Genomic DNA, 13,850 nt, shown 5'->3' on the forward strand with positions numbered 1-13,850 from the left:
CCCCCGCGGCCCCGGCGCGCGCGCCCCCCGCGGTTTGTTGTCAATGAGACCAGGTCGCCCCCGGCCAATCGGCGGCCGCGGCGGCGCGTGGTGTGATGGCGCGTCAGCGATCAGCAGCTGCGATTAGCATGGGCGGGACCGCCCCCTCATTGGAATATTCATGAGGTGGGCGGTGCCGGGCTACGCACGGCGGACACGCGTGGGAGCGACGCCATCACCCGCTCCTCCTCCTCTGCCCACGGGGAACACCGCTGGGGCAAGGCTCGCACCCCGGCCTGCCCGCCAGGCTCCAGGGCGCGAAGGCCGGGTGGAAGGCGCCGCTGGGGAAAGGATGGGGTTTGTCCTTCCTTCCGCAGCTCCCGCGGACCCTCACCTCCTGGGGGGCCCAGCCTCGACGCCCTGTGGCGCGCACCCGCTCCCCCCCCGGAACGGGAGCAAAAGCCACGCTTCTTTTACTTAAAAAAAATAAAACAAAATAAAATAAAGTCAATTTTATTAAAAAAAAAAAACCAAACTCACGCCCACTGCCACCCCCCCACTGGAGAGACTTGGCTCTGCTGTTAAAAATTCAGGACGTTTCCCCTTTCCCAAAGGCTGCGATGCTTCCAGCCCGGCACAGAGCACCCGCTTCTCGGGGATGGTCCCTCTGCAAGAGCCTCCTCTGGTGCGAGGTCATCAGCGATGGTGGGAAACAGCAGGGGGCTTGTGCCAGGTCCCCGGGCCAGCCCCTCACCTCTGCTCCCCAGCTGGCTCGCTCCCTGCTTCGGCCCTGCTATCCCCACATGCCCTTATCCGGCTGTCCCTCTGCCAAAGAGGCTTTGGAGTCTAACTTAGAGAGGACGAGCGCTGCAGAGGAGGGATGGGGGCAGGATGGCAGGGGCAGGGCATGGCTCACAGCATAGGCTCACAGCAGCTGGGGGCTGGTTCCCCAGTACCTTCAGTATCAGCAGGGCTTGCACTACAGCCACCCATTGGCTGCAAAGAGGCCAAGTACTGAAATTCCTTCAAAAAATTCACCGTGTGTTTGCCTCCCTGCGGGAACGCCCAGTGGTGGCTGCATAGGAGAACAAGATGCCATCGGGCCAGAACAGATGCTGTCGGCCTTTTAAACTACATCTGAACAATGAAATGCATGTTCCTCGGTAAGAGAGCCGCTGGGAAGAGGGGAGAGCTGATCTGGCAGAGGTAGCAGCTGTGCAGAGACCAGGTAGAGCCGGATGGGGGGTGCCAATGAGATCACCAGTTTAACAAAACGAAAACCAAAACTGAGAGAAGCAGCATTGCTCATGAGGCTGTTTGGTGTGATGCACTCCCCAGCCCAACCATGTTGGAGGAGGCAGGTTCAGTGTAGAGTGTGCTGCGGAGTGGAGGGATTCCTGGGCTCCTCAGGCACAGCATGTCCCCCACATCCTACTTCCCCACAGGCAGCAGCACCCCAGTCAGCCCAGGGGATGGCCCCACTGCTTTTCCTTTAGTCTGTGCTTTAGCTGTGGGGAAGGCATACCCCACTCCAGCTGCACTGGGGCAACCCACCAGCACTGCCACCCGATCTCCACTGAACAAAAGGGAAAGGCAACAAAACAAAACCCACGGCACAAATGGAAAGGGGACCGCCAGGCACTGGCCAAAGGCTGCCAAGAGGGAGCGAGCCACTCTGTCTCCCAGTGGTGTCGCCCCCACTGCAAGGCGCAAGCCCCTGCACGCTACAGCTCCGACTGTGAGCGGGAGATGCGCGGGCCCTTGCGGATCTCCTTCCGCTTCTCCTCCTTCTTCCTCCTCTTCTCCTCATCCCTCAGCGCCTTCTGAAAGGTGTCAGCACTGGGGAAAAACTGTGGATTGACAGCAAGGGGTCAGGATGGGAGAGCCCCAAAGCCTCCCAGAGGCACAACCCCCTGCCAAAGCCAACGCGCAAGCCTCATGGTGCCAGGGGGCTTGAGGACGGATGTGGCATGAGGCAAATAGGATCTCGACCATGGGGCAGGTGGCCACAAGAGAGAGGAGATGGTACCAGGTGCCTAAAGTCAACTGCAGCCCAGCCAATGAATTCAATGTGTTTCAGCCATGCTTCCTCAGTGGGGTTTTGGCTATTCCCCACGAGACACCTGTTCCATTCCCCAGCCAGCTGCCTGGAGCTGCGATGGGGAAAGGCCACAAGGTGAGCTGGCAGCATTGCTGTCTTACCTCTGAGTGGTCCGTTTTAAAGGGATTGCGGTAATCGGGTGATTTCTCGCTGATTCCCAGCTCCTGAGCCATCTGCAGAGCAAAGCGGAGACCACATCGGAGACCACACTCTCCCCTTACTGTGACCAGGATCCCCTCCTCCCCACCAGCTCCATCTATGTTCTATGCTCTTCTCCCATCACTCAGCCCAAGGACAGCCCTCAGCCATGGAGTACACTCCTCCTGCCCTCCTTTTACCCCAAAAACCTCACCCCCCAGCCTAAGCAGCAGAGTAGGGACACGGCAGGGGGGACCAGGAGCCATACCAGCCGCAGGACCTGGGAGTGGGGTCCCTGCTCGAACACACCCGTCAGGTTGCAGAAGCCGATGCCCCAGCGGATGAGGCTGTTCCAGTTGGAGTTGTGGTCGAAATAGTGGTGCACAATCTTGGGGAAGCGCAGGACGACATCCCCGAAGAAGGCAGTATTCTCCACTACGTGGGAGTATGCTGTGGGGACAGCCACCAACCCCATCATCACACATGCCCCATCCTACTGGCACTTATGTCCCCACCAGGAGGTAGGGAGGCTGAGTTAAAATGGGTAGGTTCCCCAGTACAAACTAGTCAGAGGCAACAATAAGGTCCCTGACAGACAGAGTCAAGCCCAGGTCTGGCCTGGATACACAGGGGTTTTGTACTTACCCCGGTGCCAGTCCCAGGAGGAATGTCTGTGATGCACCAGAGCACTCAAAAAAGGAGGGGGAGTAAGGACCGGAGAGGACCTACCATCTTTTATCTTCTCATCCTGAGGGAAAGGCCCGTCGGGAGGCACATCAGCAGCAATGAGCACAGCACGAGAGTCTTCCAGCACCTGCCAGAACCCTCAGTTACTGCCCTGTCTTGCCAGCTCTTCCCTGTACCCTCGAGGTGCTGCCCCAGCTGCCCCACTTTGAAGCCCCATAGCATCCTCCCTTCAGGTCCTAAAGCTCACTAGCCACACAATTCTTCTCTTTGACCCCATGGAGGCCCCCCAGCCCTCCCCACTTTGGCCCACCCTTCCCAGCCCCACCAAGCGTGGCCCGTGCTGTGGCTCACTTTGAAGAGTCCCTTGAGCATGATGTCAATGATTTTGTACTGCTGGTTGACGTCATTGAGCTCAATCAGATTCTTCAGCGCATTCATCTGGTCCTTGCGCTTAACCTCAAACAGCTTCTTATCTGCAACAGTGTCAAGGGCACTGCTGGTACTCTGCCACCTCTGGCTCCCATGCCCCTCTGCACCATCCCAGTCCCCCCAGTTCTCCACGGCGTGCCTGAGGGCTGGGGGGCAGCATCTGAGTCAGGATGAAACAAAGATTTCCAGTAAGCCCCCTTGCCCAGACACCCCAGCAGGGCCTTTAACAATGCTGAGAGCAAGTGAGGAGCTTTCTACTTGCCAGTCCATGCTCTGACTGAGGGGCTGGAGGAGGAACATGAACTCCCACTTTCCCCATATGTGTCTCCACATACTAAATATCTTTTCATACTTTGCCTGCTCACCAGGGGATGCTGCTGCATGCTAAGAAGGGCTTGCATTAGCCCACCTTCTCATGGGCAATAAATGCCTGTGGCACAGAGAAGTCCAAGTGCCACAAGCCCAAAAGTCGTCTCCAACCATCCCAGTGACCCCAAAGTGGTGACCCCAAAGCACTGAGATCCCAGGTGTGCTCTGCCACTCAGCTGGCCATGCCACTTCCAAGTGCAGACTGGGAAACACGCTCAGTGCCCAGCATGATGGAGCAGAAAGAAAAAGCAGAACACCAGGCACCACCACCATTTCTGCTCCTGCACCAAGCCAGGCACTTGGCTAGCAAAACCAGGAGCTTGGCTAAAACCCTTCTACAGAAGAGCAAAGCAGCAATTTCCCAGTGCTTCTGAATTCTCTCTTTTCCACTTCCCTCTGCCTTTTCTGTGGTCTCTGACCCTTTCCCTGCACATGAGCTCCCTCCAGCCTCAGTAGGCATGAGTGCGTATTTGAGTCACAAGGAGCAGGCTGCAGAGGATACAGATTTCCAAGCCAGAGTCTACCCTCTGTTTTTCCAGGTCTGCGAAGCTGCCTCGAGGTAGCAGCAGCACCAGCAGAAAAGGGCAGATGAAGAAAAAATCCATGTTGGCCACTGCAACCTGGAAAAAAACAGACCAACAAAACCAACAACCAGTGAGGAGACTTATGAAAAGGAAAAGTCACACAAACCACTTGAGACCAACAGCACATTGCATTTGGCATCAGGGTCCTTGCCCACCTCTCCCTTGTCCCCGTGAGGGTTTGAGGGAGACAGTCACCAGAGCAGAGCCACGGGGTGATGCTGCAGCCAGCCTGCTCTCCCCTGTGAGGTCTCTCTTCTCCTCCTCTCTACCTGCCTCCATTGTTGGCTGGGCCCCCAGGGATCTGACTCAGCACTGACCCAGAAGAAAAATTAAGTCCTACCTGTTCTCCCAAAAATAACAGCTAGCTTTTTGCTGGGTTTGTGAGTTAGAGCAGCCCAGCAACTGAAACAGCAGGGGTGGATAGTGAGGATTGCCAAGGGGCTGAGCTACACACAGCCATCTCCCTTCACCCCTTGGGGTGCTGGTACCTGGACCCTTTCCCTCACCATCAGCCAGGTGCCAGCTGCAGACCCCACGCCAAAAAGCAACAGTTGGGTGACCTGGTGGTAACTTCCTCCTTGCCCCAAACAAGGACATCCGCAGGGACAAGGTTTCCACTGAGTCAAGCAGCAGCCACTGGCAATTACAGAGGCAGTAGCTTCTTCAGAGGCATTGCCCATGCTGCCCCCTGTTCCTGAGGTAAAGGCAGATGTGTAAAGCCACCAGAGCTGCCCTCATCCTCTGATACACTGACCTCCTGAACCCATGCTCGCCTGCCTGGGCAAACTTCTCTCTGCAATGCCCGAATAGTGGAAAAGAAACAAATCGCTTCTTGCTTTTTTCTTATTGTTTTTCTTTTTCAAAAATAATACAATTTGTTCAACCCTGGGTCCATGAGAGAGGCAAAGCAGGCAGCACCAGCATCTCTCCCAGCCTTGCAAAGATCAGCAGCAGCTCCCGCCATACACCTCCTGCTGAGGCTGAGCCAAGCACCTTCACAACCCCAGTGGGGGAAGGAGAACAGCATAGGGCAAACACGAGAAACCCTCTGAATTATTTTGCTGTTGTGCTTTGTAAAAGGTACCCCTGGAAGGGAACAGATCAGAGTAAATACAACCAGCTTTACCGAGGAAGACACAGCTGGCCATGGTGTGGGCTCAACAACACACCCCATGTTTTGGACACAATGCAGAGCCAGAACGGCAGCACAAGTCCCCCACACCAGGTCTGAGTCTGTCCCCTCTGCCCACTGTGGTGCTAGGATTAAGCCATATTCCAGCAATCCTGAACTCCACAAAGCACACTGACAAGCCAAGGCTGTAAGGAAAAATTCTTCAGCCCAGGCAAACAGATACTCTGCTGAACCCACCAGCCTGGTTGGCTCCCAGAAGACTGCTTCACCCTGCCAAAAAACATGACCCAAGGACCTAAGGCCTGGCTCAGCAAGGTGGTGTGGGTCTCCCCTCTGTAGAGCCCCCCACAGCTGCTTACTCCCTCCCAGGCTCTCAGGGAGGAGGAAGTGCAGCAACTCAAAAGCACTAAGTGCGACTGCCCTGGGACATGGACTACTGTTTGCCCCTTGGATCGGACATGCGACCGTAAGGACCAGGCTGGTTATTTGCCATGGTCATGGAGAATTGGAGAGAGATGTTGGAGGCAGCCAGTGGCCACCAGACCAGGCTGGAAGACAAACAGTAGAAATGCTGCCCACAACAGCTCTGCCACGCTGCCAGTGGCAGTCCCAGCATGCCTGGTCAGGGCAGGGGCTACCGCATCCTCTGCTTCCAACATGGGAGCTGGGTGGCCGCAGGATATTAAATGGTCGCTCCAAGGGGGAAGAAGTTCAGCTGCAAGAAACTCTGTTCAAGGCAGCAGCAGAGCAAAGTGAAGCTCTCGGCCAAAGCAGTTGCCAACCAGCTGGTTGCTGCAGTAGAAGGTCCACCAGCCTGCCTGGGTGCTTCCAAGTCTCAGAACAGTGATGGGCTTTTCCAGAGATATGATCTACAGATGCTGCAGTATATATGGTCAGTGTTTTCGATGAGAATGTTTTCAATTACTTTACAAATCCTCCTGCACCAGCCCTAACGACTGTGCCACGGGACAAGGTTGGAAGCAGAGGACTGGAGAACCACGCCATACTAGAAGCCCATCACCTTTTGGTCTGACCCCTTTCCTGCTGGCACTCATTCTCACATCGAAGCTAATTACTGACATTGTCCATCAGAGCTGAATCACCCCAGCAAAAATGAAGCAGGACCCAGGTTGTTTCCCTCTCCCACAGGGAATGTGAGGCTGCTGATGCCATGTGGGACCACCTCAAATTTATTTTCCTTCGCTGCCCTGCTCATTTCATCACATTTTAACAGCAGAGGACATTCCCTCCTCTCCAGGCCAGACTGTGTAAGTGCAGAGATGCCAAAGCTCCTTGCAGATGTTCCTCCACACTTTCCCCATGAACTCTGTCTTCACACCTGCTGAGGAATGAGATGGAAACACCACAGAGCTGCTCCTCCCTACTCCTTGCTGAACTGATTCCTGCCAAAGACAGCTCTGCCTCATGTTCCCAGAGCAGTCCAGGGAGCCAAGGCCTGGCCTGATGCTACAGATGGGAAGGAGTTTCCACCGATATTCCCTCACAGCCCTGGCCAGCTGTCTGTTTCAGCAGAAAGCCCACCAGTCTGTCTCGCTGTCTCCCATCCTCTTAATTTAGATGTTTTTTTCCAAAGACATGACAACAGATGCCGTGTTATAGATGGTTAGTACTTTCCATTAAAATGTTTTTAATGACTTTATAAATTTTCCTGCAAGAGCCCCGTGTGAACCAAGCATCCCTGAGATTTATTCACTTAATGAGCTTGCAAGGCAGAGCCACGCTGCCACACTTTGGTTCTCAAGAGGGACTTTTGCAGTACCCCCCATCTCTCCTCCGCAGGGCACTGAATTGCAGGGGGAAAGCATCATCAGCCTGCCTGTGCCAGGAGCACACTGTGGCAAAACAAGAAATGAAAACTCCCTACCCCATGAATCCATTCCCGAGCCGCTTCTCCAACAACCATATGAGGATTAATCTCTTGTCACAACTGAACGAAAAGCTTTGGAAGTGAAACACTGCTGCTCAGACTTCTGCTCGGACAGTTCCCCATGGGGCTTAGAGGACCAGCTGCTTCAGTTGAAACACCGGCCATTTACACCTGCTTGTCTCCAAAGTCCCCCAGCCGCCAAGCCCAGAGCTCACGCACCACACAGTTTGTCATCCCCGGCAGAAGCCAGCGAGGTGCTGTGATTTCCATCAGGAACGGGTCCATCCCAGCCCATCCCTAGCCTCCCGTCCTGCCGGAGGGGGTCAGCAGCACCCCGAGGGTCTCAGGCGGCCGCGGGCACAGGGAGATGGAGGTTCTCCCGCAAGCATCGCTGAAACTAACGGTAGTCACAGAGGGACAGTGGAGTGGAAACGGGATTAGCCGACAGTACCCCGGCCGCGCTGCGGGTAACCCAGCCGCAGCCGTGTCAAGTGGACGCAGCAGGCGGCACATAGGGGATGCGAACCCTCGGGGTAGGACGGCAGCTCCCCGGGCTGCGGAGGTCCGCTCCTCCCGCCGCTCCCGCGCGGGGCCAGGGCGGCGATGGCAGGCAGAGCCCGTCGGGCACAGCCCTTTAACCCAGGGTCCAGCGAAGTGCCTCGGGGCCGCACTGCCCGCGCCGCTCCCCGGCCACCCCGGCTGCCCAGGAGGGCCCTTCCCTGGGACCGCTCCCGGCCACCCCCGCCCCGCCGTGTCCCCGGAGCGGTGCCTGGGCTGCTCTCGCCCTTCCCTCCTGCCCTGCCGCGGCCGGGCAGCGCCCTCCGGCCCCGCTGTGACTCCCGGGACGGGGAAGGCTCCCCGCCGCCCCCGCAGGCTGTCCCTCACCTGCGGGTCGGGAGCCGGGTGCCGGATGCCGGGTGCCGAGGCCGGCGCTCACGCCCGCCGCGCTGCCATGCCGCTGCCGCCGCCGCCGCTTCCCCGCTCCGCCCCGCCGTGTCACTTCCTGAGTCCCCGCCCCGCCCCGGCACCGGCCCCGCACCGGCGGGGCTGCCCGGGTTTGGGCCTCCGGCGCCGGGAGGTTTCCCCCCGTCGGGGCCGCTCTCGTTGTGGGAGGGTTTCTCCCGGCTCCGCGAGGGAAGGAACCCCGTTAATTAGAGCCTCGACGGGAACGGGACACTTAAAGGGTGTGGAGGCAACAGGACAGTGGGGGCTGGAGCTGTAGTCGAAGGAGTCACTCGTGAGCTGGAAGAAGTCTACTCAGCACCATGGCACACGCGGCATATCCTGCTTCCCCGGGGTCCTCGCTGAGCCCCCGCTGCCCCTGCCGGCCCAGAGCTAAGGGGCCATCCCGGAGAGCCATGAGCCAAGGCGGGTGAGCAGAGCACCTCTTCCATGGCATCCCTCTACGCCATCGTTTCCCCCGGTAGGTCTGTAGTTTGATAGCTGAAGGGCATCAACCAAGCCTCACCCTGCACAGAAAAAGAAACTGAGCCGTTTCAGCAACAGAACTTTATAAATGAGTTTCAGCAAACCTTTTTCTCAAAATGAGCAACAAATTACTTCCTTTGTCCATCTTCTCTCTCTGCTATTCACTGGGAATAAATGGCAGGATGGGGTCTTCTGCTCCATTCTTGCCTTTTTCCTCTGCTCTGCACACCACATCTTCTCATTTCAGTTGCCAATGTGTGAGAGGGACACTGCCACGCTTCCCAGACATCTGTCATTGGCATCATGAGTGGAAACCAAAGGAAAGGCATGGCTAAACTCCAGCATGCTATGGGAATTCCCACATTTGACATACCACTGACAGGAGGTTTTCATTACTAAACCAAGCCTCCCCAAGCCATGGAGCCCCACTCCCAACACATGCAAAAAACATCAGTGTAGGTAAACCTGAAGAAAAATTCTTTCTCAACAAAATTGATGTCAAAGCTTGAGTTTGACCAGAGGATTTTGTCTTCCCTGTTCATGACTATCTGGATGGTTTCCACCAGGACAACTTGCCCTCTCGGTGTCCCACAACAGAGAAGTAGTATCACATTGGGGGTAAGCACAAAGACAAGCTACTCCTCATGGAAAAAATACCTCACCCACTGCACATCCTGCATATGGCTGATGATGGTGTTCCACAGTGAAGGAAGACCCCCTACCAACAGGAAATCAGTGGCCCTGGCCACTTCCATCACTGCTATATGTCTGAGGCAAGGCAATGCAGCATGATGAAAACAGGAAGGCAAAGAAAAGTTTGGGAAATAACCAAATATTGCACCAGGCTCCCTCTTTCTCCACAAGGAATCTGGGAGTGGCTCCAACTCCATCCCCAGAGAAAAGGAGGATTCAGTTCTCAGCGGGCAACTCTAGGGCCAAGCAGAATAAAATTTGCTAACTCCCCTCACTGGTTCCCAAATGCTCCCTGCACTTCGAAAGTGCCTGAGTCATCTTTGGGTTTTCACTACTTCATGGGCATACCAGCAGTAGCCAGCATGCAGACAGAGGTTAACTCATTGCTCATACTCCAGGAAAATCAATACAGAGATCGTTACTGCTTTGAAGTCAGACTCCCCAACCTGCTCCCCTTTCATCAGACCACCTCTGCCTTATAGATGAATGCAAGCCCTGCACAGAGACCCATCATTCATCCCAAATGTCTCTGCATTTCCCAAACATCTTCTCAGATTAGGAGATGATAAAGTCTTTCATCCCAAAGTTAGTCAAGTGTAGCAACCACTCAGTTTTTCAATTTTGTTTGCCTTCAGCTGGAACAAGAGAAGGAACAGCAGCTTAAGTATCCCTTCCAACCTTTGTTACACCTACCACTCACATCACCTATCAAAGGCATTTGCCCAGCAAAGGATACACAATGTCCTGATGTTTTACACATGTGGTCCTCTGTCCCAGGAGACGATCCAGCAAGGTCTGAATGGTCCCTGACTGCACTGGCTCCACCTGGTAATGACTGCTCTGAATCTGAGCAGTCAGAAGAAAGAATGACCAACTGTTCCAGAAAACTGTTGGGTTTGTTCCTTTATACTCCCTCCCTCATCTCCACACAGAGCAATGAAATCTTCAGACTTTGATCTGGGGGGTAATCAAGGGGCCACCCAATCTGATGACATAGTTTAGGCAGTGACTGGCATCACTCCCTTTCTGATTCCACTGTACACCCCTCGGGGCAGTAGGCCAAGGTAGTAGCTGCAGGACTCCTCTTCACCTTACTGTAGCCTCCTCAAAAGGAAGTTTATGGCTCCCCATCAAAGGCTAAAGCAAACACCCAGGGATTCTCTTCCAATTTTCCTCGGCAGTCACTGCTTTCTTACCTGACAAAGGAAGATGTGAAGAGCACAAGATGTGGCCTCAGGCAGTTCTGCTAAGTTGGCTTCTGCTGCCTCCTGAAGAATCTGGCTAATTTCTTTTTGAGAAATAATATTGCTGCTCTGATATCTCACAAACTTGAACAAAGGAAAAAATAGAGGCATTAAATAGTGAAAGACCCGCAGACTGCAACAGTGACTCATCGCCTGCAAAGACCTCTTCTATGTAATGGGATGCTGCAACACCCTAACCACAGGCCTGATTTTTATACCACCTCTAATAGAACCAGTGCAAGAATCTGTGTTTACAGTGCTCTGATTTATAGTCATATTTATTTTGGTTTAGGTCGGGAAGTAACTAAAATAAATCAGGTAACCTTTTAAAACTGAAATAAAGCAGCAAATACTCACAGACCCGTCTTGTATTTGGAGGGGGAAGGTTCGCATTAATAGCCCCTTCCTCTCATCCACTGCCAAGAGGGCTTTATCTTCAGTATTTCTGCTGGGTAGGACCACATTCCCCCTCTAGCCCACAGGCCCCACATACAGCAAGGTAGTATATTGTGCTAACTCCCTGCCCTGAAAAGTCATGTCTGTAAGGCTGAAGATGGGGAGACAAGCTGTGATGCCAAGCAGTCAGCTTGCTCCCTGACTGGTAACAGCAGTTGTATGTTCTCTGCAGGTTTCCTCTCTCCCCCCAGGGGTCCTAGATGTTATAAATAAATGCTACAAACACCAGAAGAACAGGAAGTACTCGCTAACAGCAGTCAGTTTCTGCAGGGTGTGGAAGGGAAGTTCACTCGAAAGTATCATTATTAATATAGGTCACTAATATAGTGCCAGACAAAGCCACAGCAGTATCTGAGATTGGGTGTGTGTAGCAGGTTAAGTTCCAATAACTGACCCACATGCATTGTACCAACATACTGGCAAAAATGGAGAACAGCTTGCCCTTCTCCTGCTCACCAAAGTCATCAGCCTCAGAACTTCTGGCTGCAGAAAGGACTTCTGGCCCCCATTGAGTAGTGTGAAGAGCAGGAATCGGTGCCATGGCTGTGAAGCAACATGTAGAGCTGGGACAGAAGGAGAAGCCAATGAAAGACAGCTGTAAAATTGCCCAAGTGACAGGCTGAACCCAGCTAAGGACAATCTTCAATACTGACCCCAAGTTTTCTCTTCTAGACCCCATGCTGTGAAATACTAAGGGGATAGTTTGCTATGTTCTTACTTGCTTTTTAATCTGTCACTCTTAGGGCAAGTTTAGTCAAAAGGACAAAAGCTTAATAGCTTTTCAAAGCAGAAAATACATTTTGTCCATCTTTGTGCTGGTACAGGAAGAGAAACTTTCTCCTGGGGTGCATGTCATAAAATAGTAAGGGAATATCTTTATCTTGGGGTTTCAAAAATAATAACCTCTGGTTTTAATATGAGGACAACTCTCCTGACCTCAGTTTTTATTTAGCTGCAGAGTACCCTCTGGGGAATGAAGAAAGCCCTACAACAGAAGCTGCACAAACTGAGCTTGGATCTGCATCAGACAGCATACTGTGGGGACCAGCCAGGCTGATGGCAGCAATGCAAACAGTCAGTTTACTAAGGAATATACATGATAAACACGTATGAGGTAAGGCTTATAAGTCTGTGGTGGCATGAAGTCTCCCATTAAATGCTAAAATTAAAATTTTGTTACCTTGTATTTATTGCAGGTTAGAAGTATGGGATAAACAACTACAACAGGTCAGCTGATATAACTTGTTATACCATGGCAACTCACGAGAGTGTTAGAAAGGCCTCTTTTCCACTGGCAGTCACATAACCTCCCTATTGCCACTACACGAATCTTTTCTATAGGAAAACGACACTAAAAATAATGTAAAATATTTTTGGGGGTATTTTTTAGAAATAAGAAAGTACCAGCACTGAGCCTGCTCTGCACTTCTGGAAAAATCTCTGGACTGAGAGAGGGTTTTAAAAAGCCTCAGATGAATCAACTCCTAGAGGCAGAGTCCAGGAAACACTCTTTCCAGTGTTCTTGCATTTTTCAGCCAAACCCAGCTATGACCCTCATTCGGCTTGGAATAAGGAGACTCCTCTTATTGCTGTTGTGAACTTCAGCACCACAGCAGCCAAAGTGACAGGTTCAGCTGCTGCTGAAGCAGCACTCCATTACCTTAATCCCAAATCAGCAGAGCCTCCCCATAACATGCCACTTTTTTTTTTTTTTTAACCCAGCCTTTTAATAGCCTCCCATCAGCTACTGGTTGCCATTCATCTGCAGTATTACATCTTCATCCAACCGCTTCATCTCTCCCACCAGTGTCCCTTTTGTCTGGTGTTCATTCCTTCCATCCCCTTCTCTCTTAGTGTTTAAATGACTGAAGTGAGCAGAGAACTTTCTGGTTTAAGAACAGAGCCAGCACCTGGACTTTGTGGCTTGAGGCTTCCTCCTCAACTGTACAATGCTGTCATATTATGTTATATTGCAAGCATGGTATACATCAGGTCTGACATGGACTCTGGAAACCAAGGTTAGCGCTCACCCCTGGAAATCTAGAATTTCTGTCTTCCATTCCCTAAGGCTGCCTAGTACCCTGTTCTCCCTTCCCTCGGGGCCAAACTGTGACCAACATTATCCTTGTAAGACACATCACGTTCAGATCCTCCCCCACTATATTTATGGTCTAAAGGTTTGGTACAATTGGCCTGGAAGTAAAAGCCTATTCCTATACTCCTTCCATTCCCAAACCTTTTACTCTTATGGGGGTGGAGAATGCCTTTTTACCTTCTGGAAAGCATCTCAGTGTCCAAAGCCAAAGTGAGGGCCCATGCCTCCAGGGGAGTCAGGCACTGTGATTTTACCCCACAAAGCACATGATTAACTTTAGGCATACAAATAATTTTTCATATTGGGCATAAACTCATTAAGCATCTGCTACAGAGTGCTACTGGATAGAGATCAAAGAGCTCAAAATCACTGCAAGAGGGAAACCAGAAGAAGAAAAAGCAGGAAGACTTTACCAACATCTTGGTTCCTGACATACAGGTATTCCACTAAGGTTTCCAGGCAGGCAACCACAGCCTGAGAGAGAAGCAAGTCTTTCTGGAATATCAAAAAAAGAAAAAAAGAAGGAAAGGAAAGAAAAAAAAACAACAAACCCAGTCAACAGCTAATGCAAGAGGAAAATTCATAAAGGGCAGGATCTGAAGATTATTCAGCACAGGAAACTAACAC

At 52.6% G+C, this 13,850-nt stretch overlaps 2 protein-coding genes across 4 annotated transcripts in view; both read right to left on the reverse strand.

Annotated features, from left to right (window-relative positions):
• Nucleotides 1-476: 476 nt before the first annotated feature.
• On the reverse strand, nucleotides 477-8,302 carry CCDC134 (coiled-coil domain containing 134). 2 transcript variants are annotated; one of them, XM_032687328.1, is made up of 7 exons: nucleotides 8,193-8,302; nucleotides 4,206-4,323; nucleotides 3,257-3,378; nucleotides 2,948-3,032; nucleotides 2,487-2,668; nucleotides 2,182-2,253; nucleotides 477-1,829 (listed from the first exon to the last, which is right to left on the reverse strand). In XM_032687328.1, the coding sequence occupies exons 2-7, from the start codon at nucleotides 4,306-4,308 to the stop codon at nucleotides 1,704-1,706; spliced, it is 690 nt and encodes a 229-aa protein (XP_032543219.1). In that variant the 5' UTR covers nucleotides 4,309-4,323; nucleotides 8,193-8,302; the 3' UTR covers nucleotides 477-1,703. The 2 variants fall into 2 exon arrangements, with proteins under 2 accessions (XP_032543219.1, XP_032543218.1); XM_032687327.1 differs by lacking the exon at nucleotides 8,193-8,302 and adding an exon at nucleotides 7,527-7,602.
• A 499-nt stretch (nucleotides 8,303-8,801) lies between these two features.
• The window catches only part of MEI1 (meiotic double-stranded break formation protein 1), a 37,380-nt gene continuing 32,331 nt past the window's right edge, over nucleotides 8,802-13,850 (reverse strand). For both annotated transcript variants that reach the window (XM_032687325.1, XM_032687324.1), the window contains exons 27-31: nucleotides 13,637-13,718; nucleotides 11,585-11,691; nucleotides 10,625-10,756; nucleotides 10,165-10,274; nucleotides 8,802-9,024 (exon numbers count right to left, since the gene is read on the reverse strand). In XM_032687325.1, coding sequence (XP_032543216.1) covers nucleotides 8,979-9,024; nucleotides 10,165-10,274; nucleotides 10,625-10,756; nucleotides 11,585-11,691; nucleotides 13,637-13,718 — 477 coding nt within the window. In that variant the 3' untranslated portion in view covers nucleotides 8,802-8,978. The remainder of the gene's footprint in view (nucleotides 9,025-10,164; nucleotides 10,275-10,624; nucleotides 10,757-11,584; nucleotides 11,692-13,636; nucleotides 13,719-13,850) is intronic.

This window comes from Chiroxiphia lanceolata, chromosome 5 (assembly GCF_009829145.1).
Source record: "Chiroxiphia lanceolata isolate bChiLan1 chromosome 5, bChiLan1.pri, whole genome shotgun sequence".
Classification (NCBI taxonomy): Eukaryota; Metazoa; Chordata; class Aves; order Passeriformes; family Pipridae; genus Chiroxiphia; species Chiroxiphia lanceolata.

Bases quoted from the DNA above. Each gene is read 5' to 3' on its own strand.
- CCDC134 (XM_032687327.1), bottom strand. From the start codon at position 7,592: ATGGACCCGTTCCTGATGGAAATCACAGCACCTCGCTGGCTTCTGCCG. The intron at 3,379-4,205 runs GTATCCTCTGCA...ACACTGTTGCAG, and splicing joins AGACTCTGGCTTGGAAATCT to ATAAGAAGCTGTTTGAGGTT. The intron at 2,254-2,486 runs GTATGGCTCCTG...TTTGCTCTGCAG, and splicing joins ACTCCCAGGTCCTGCGGCTG to ATGGCTCAGGAGCTGGGAAT.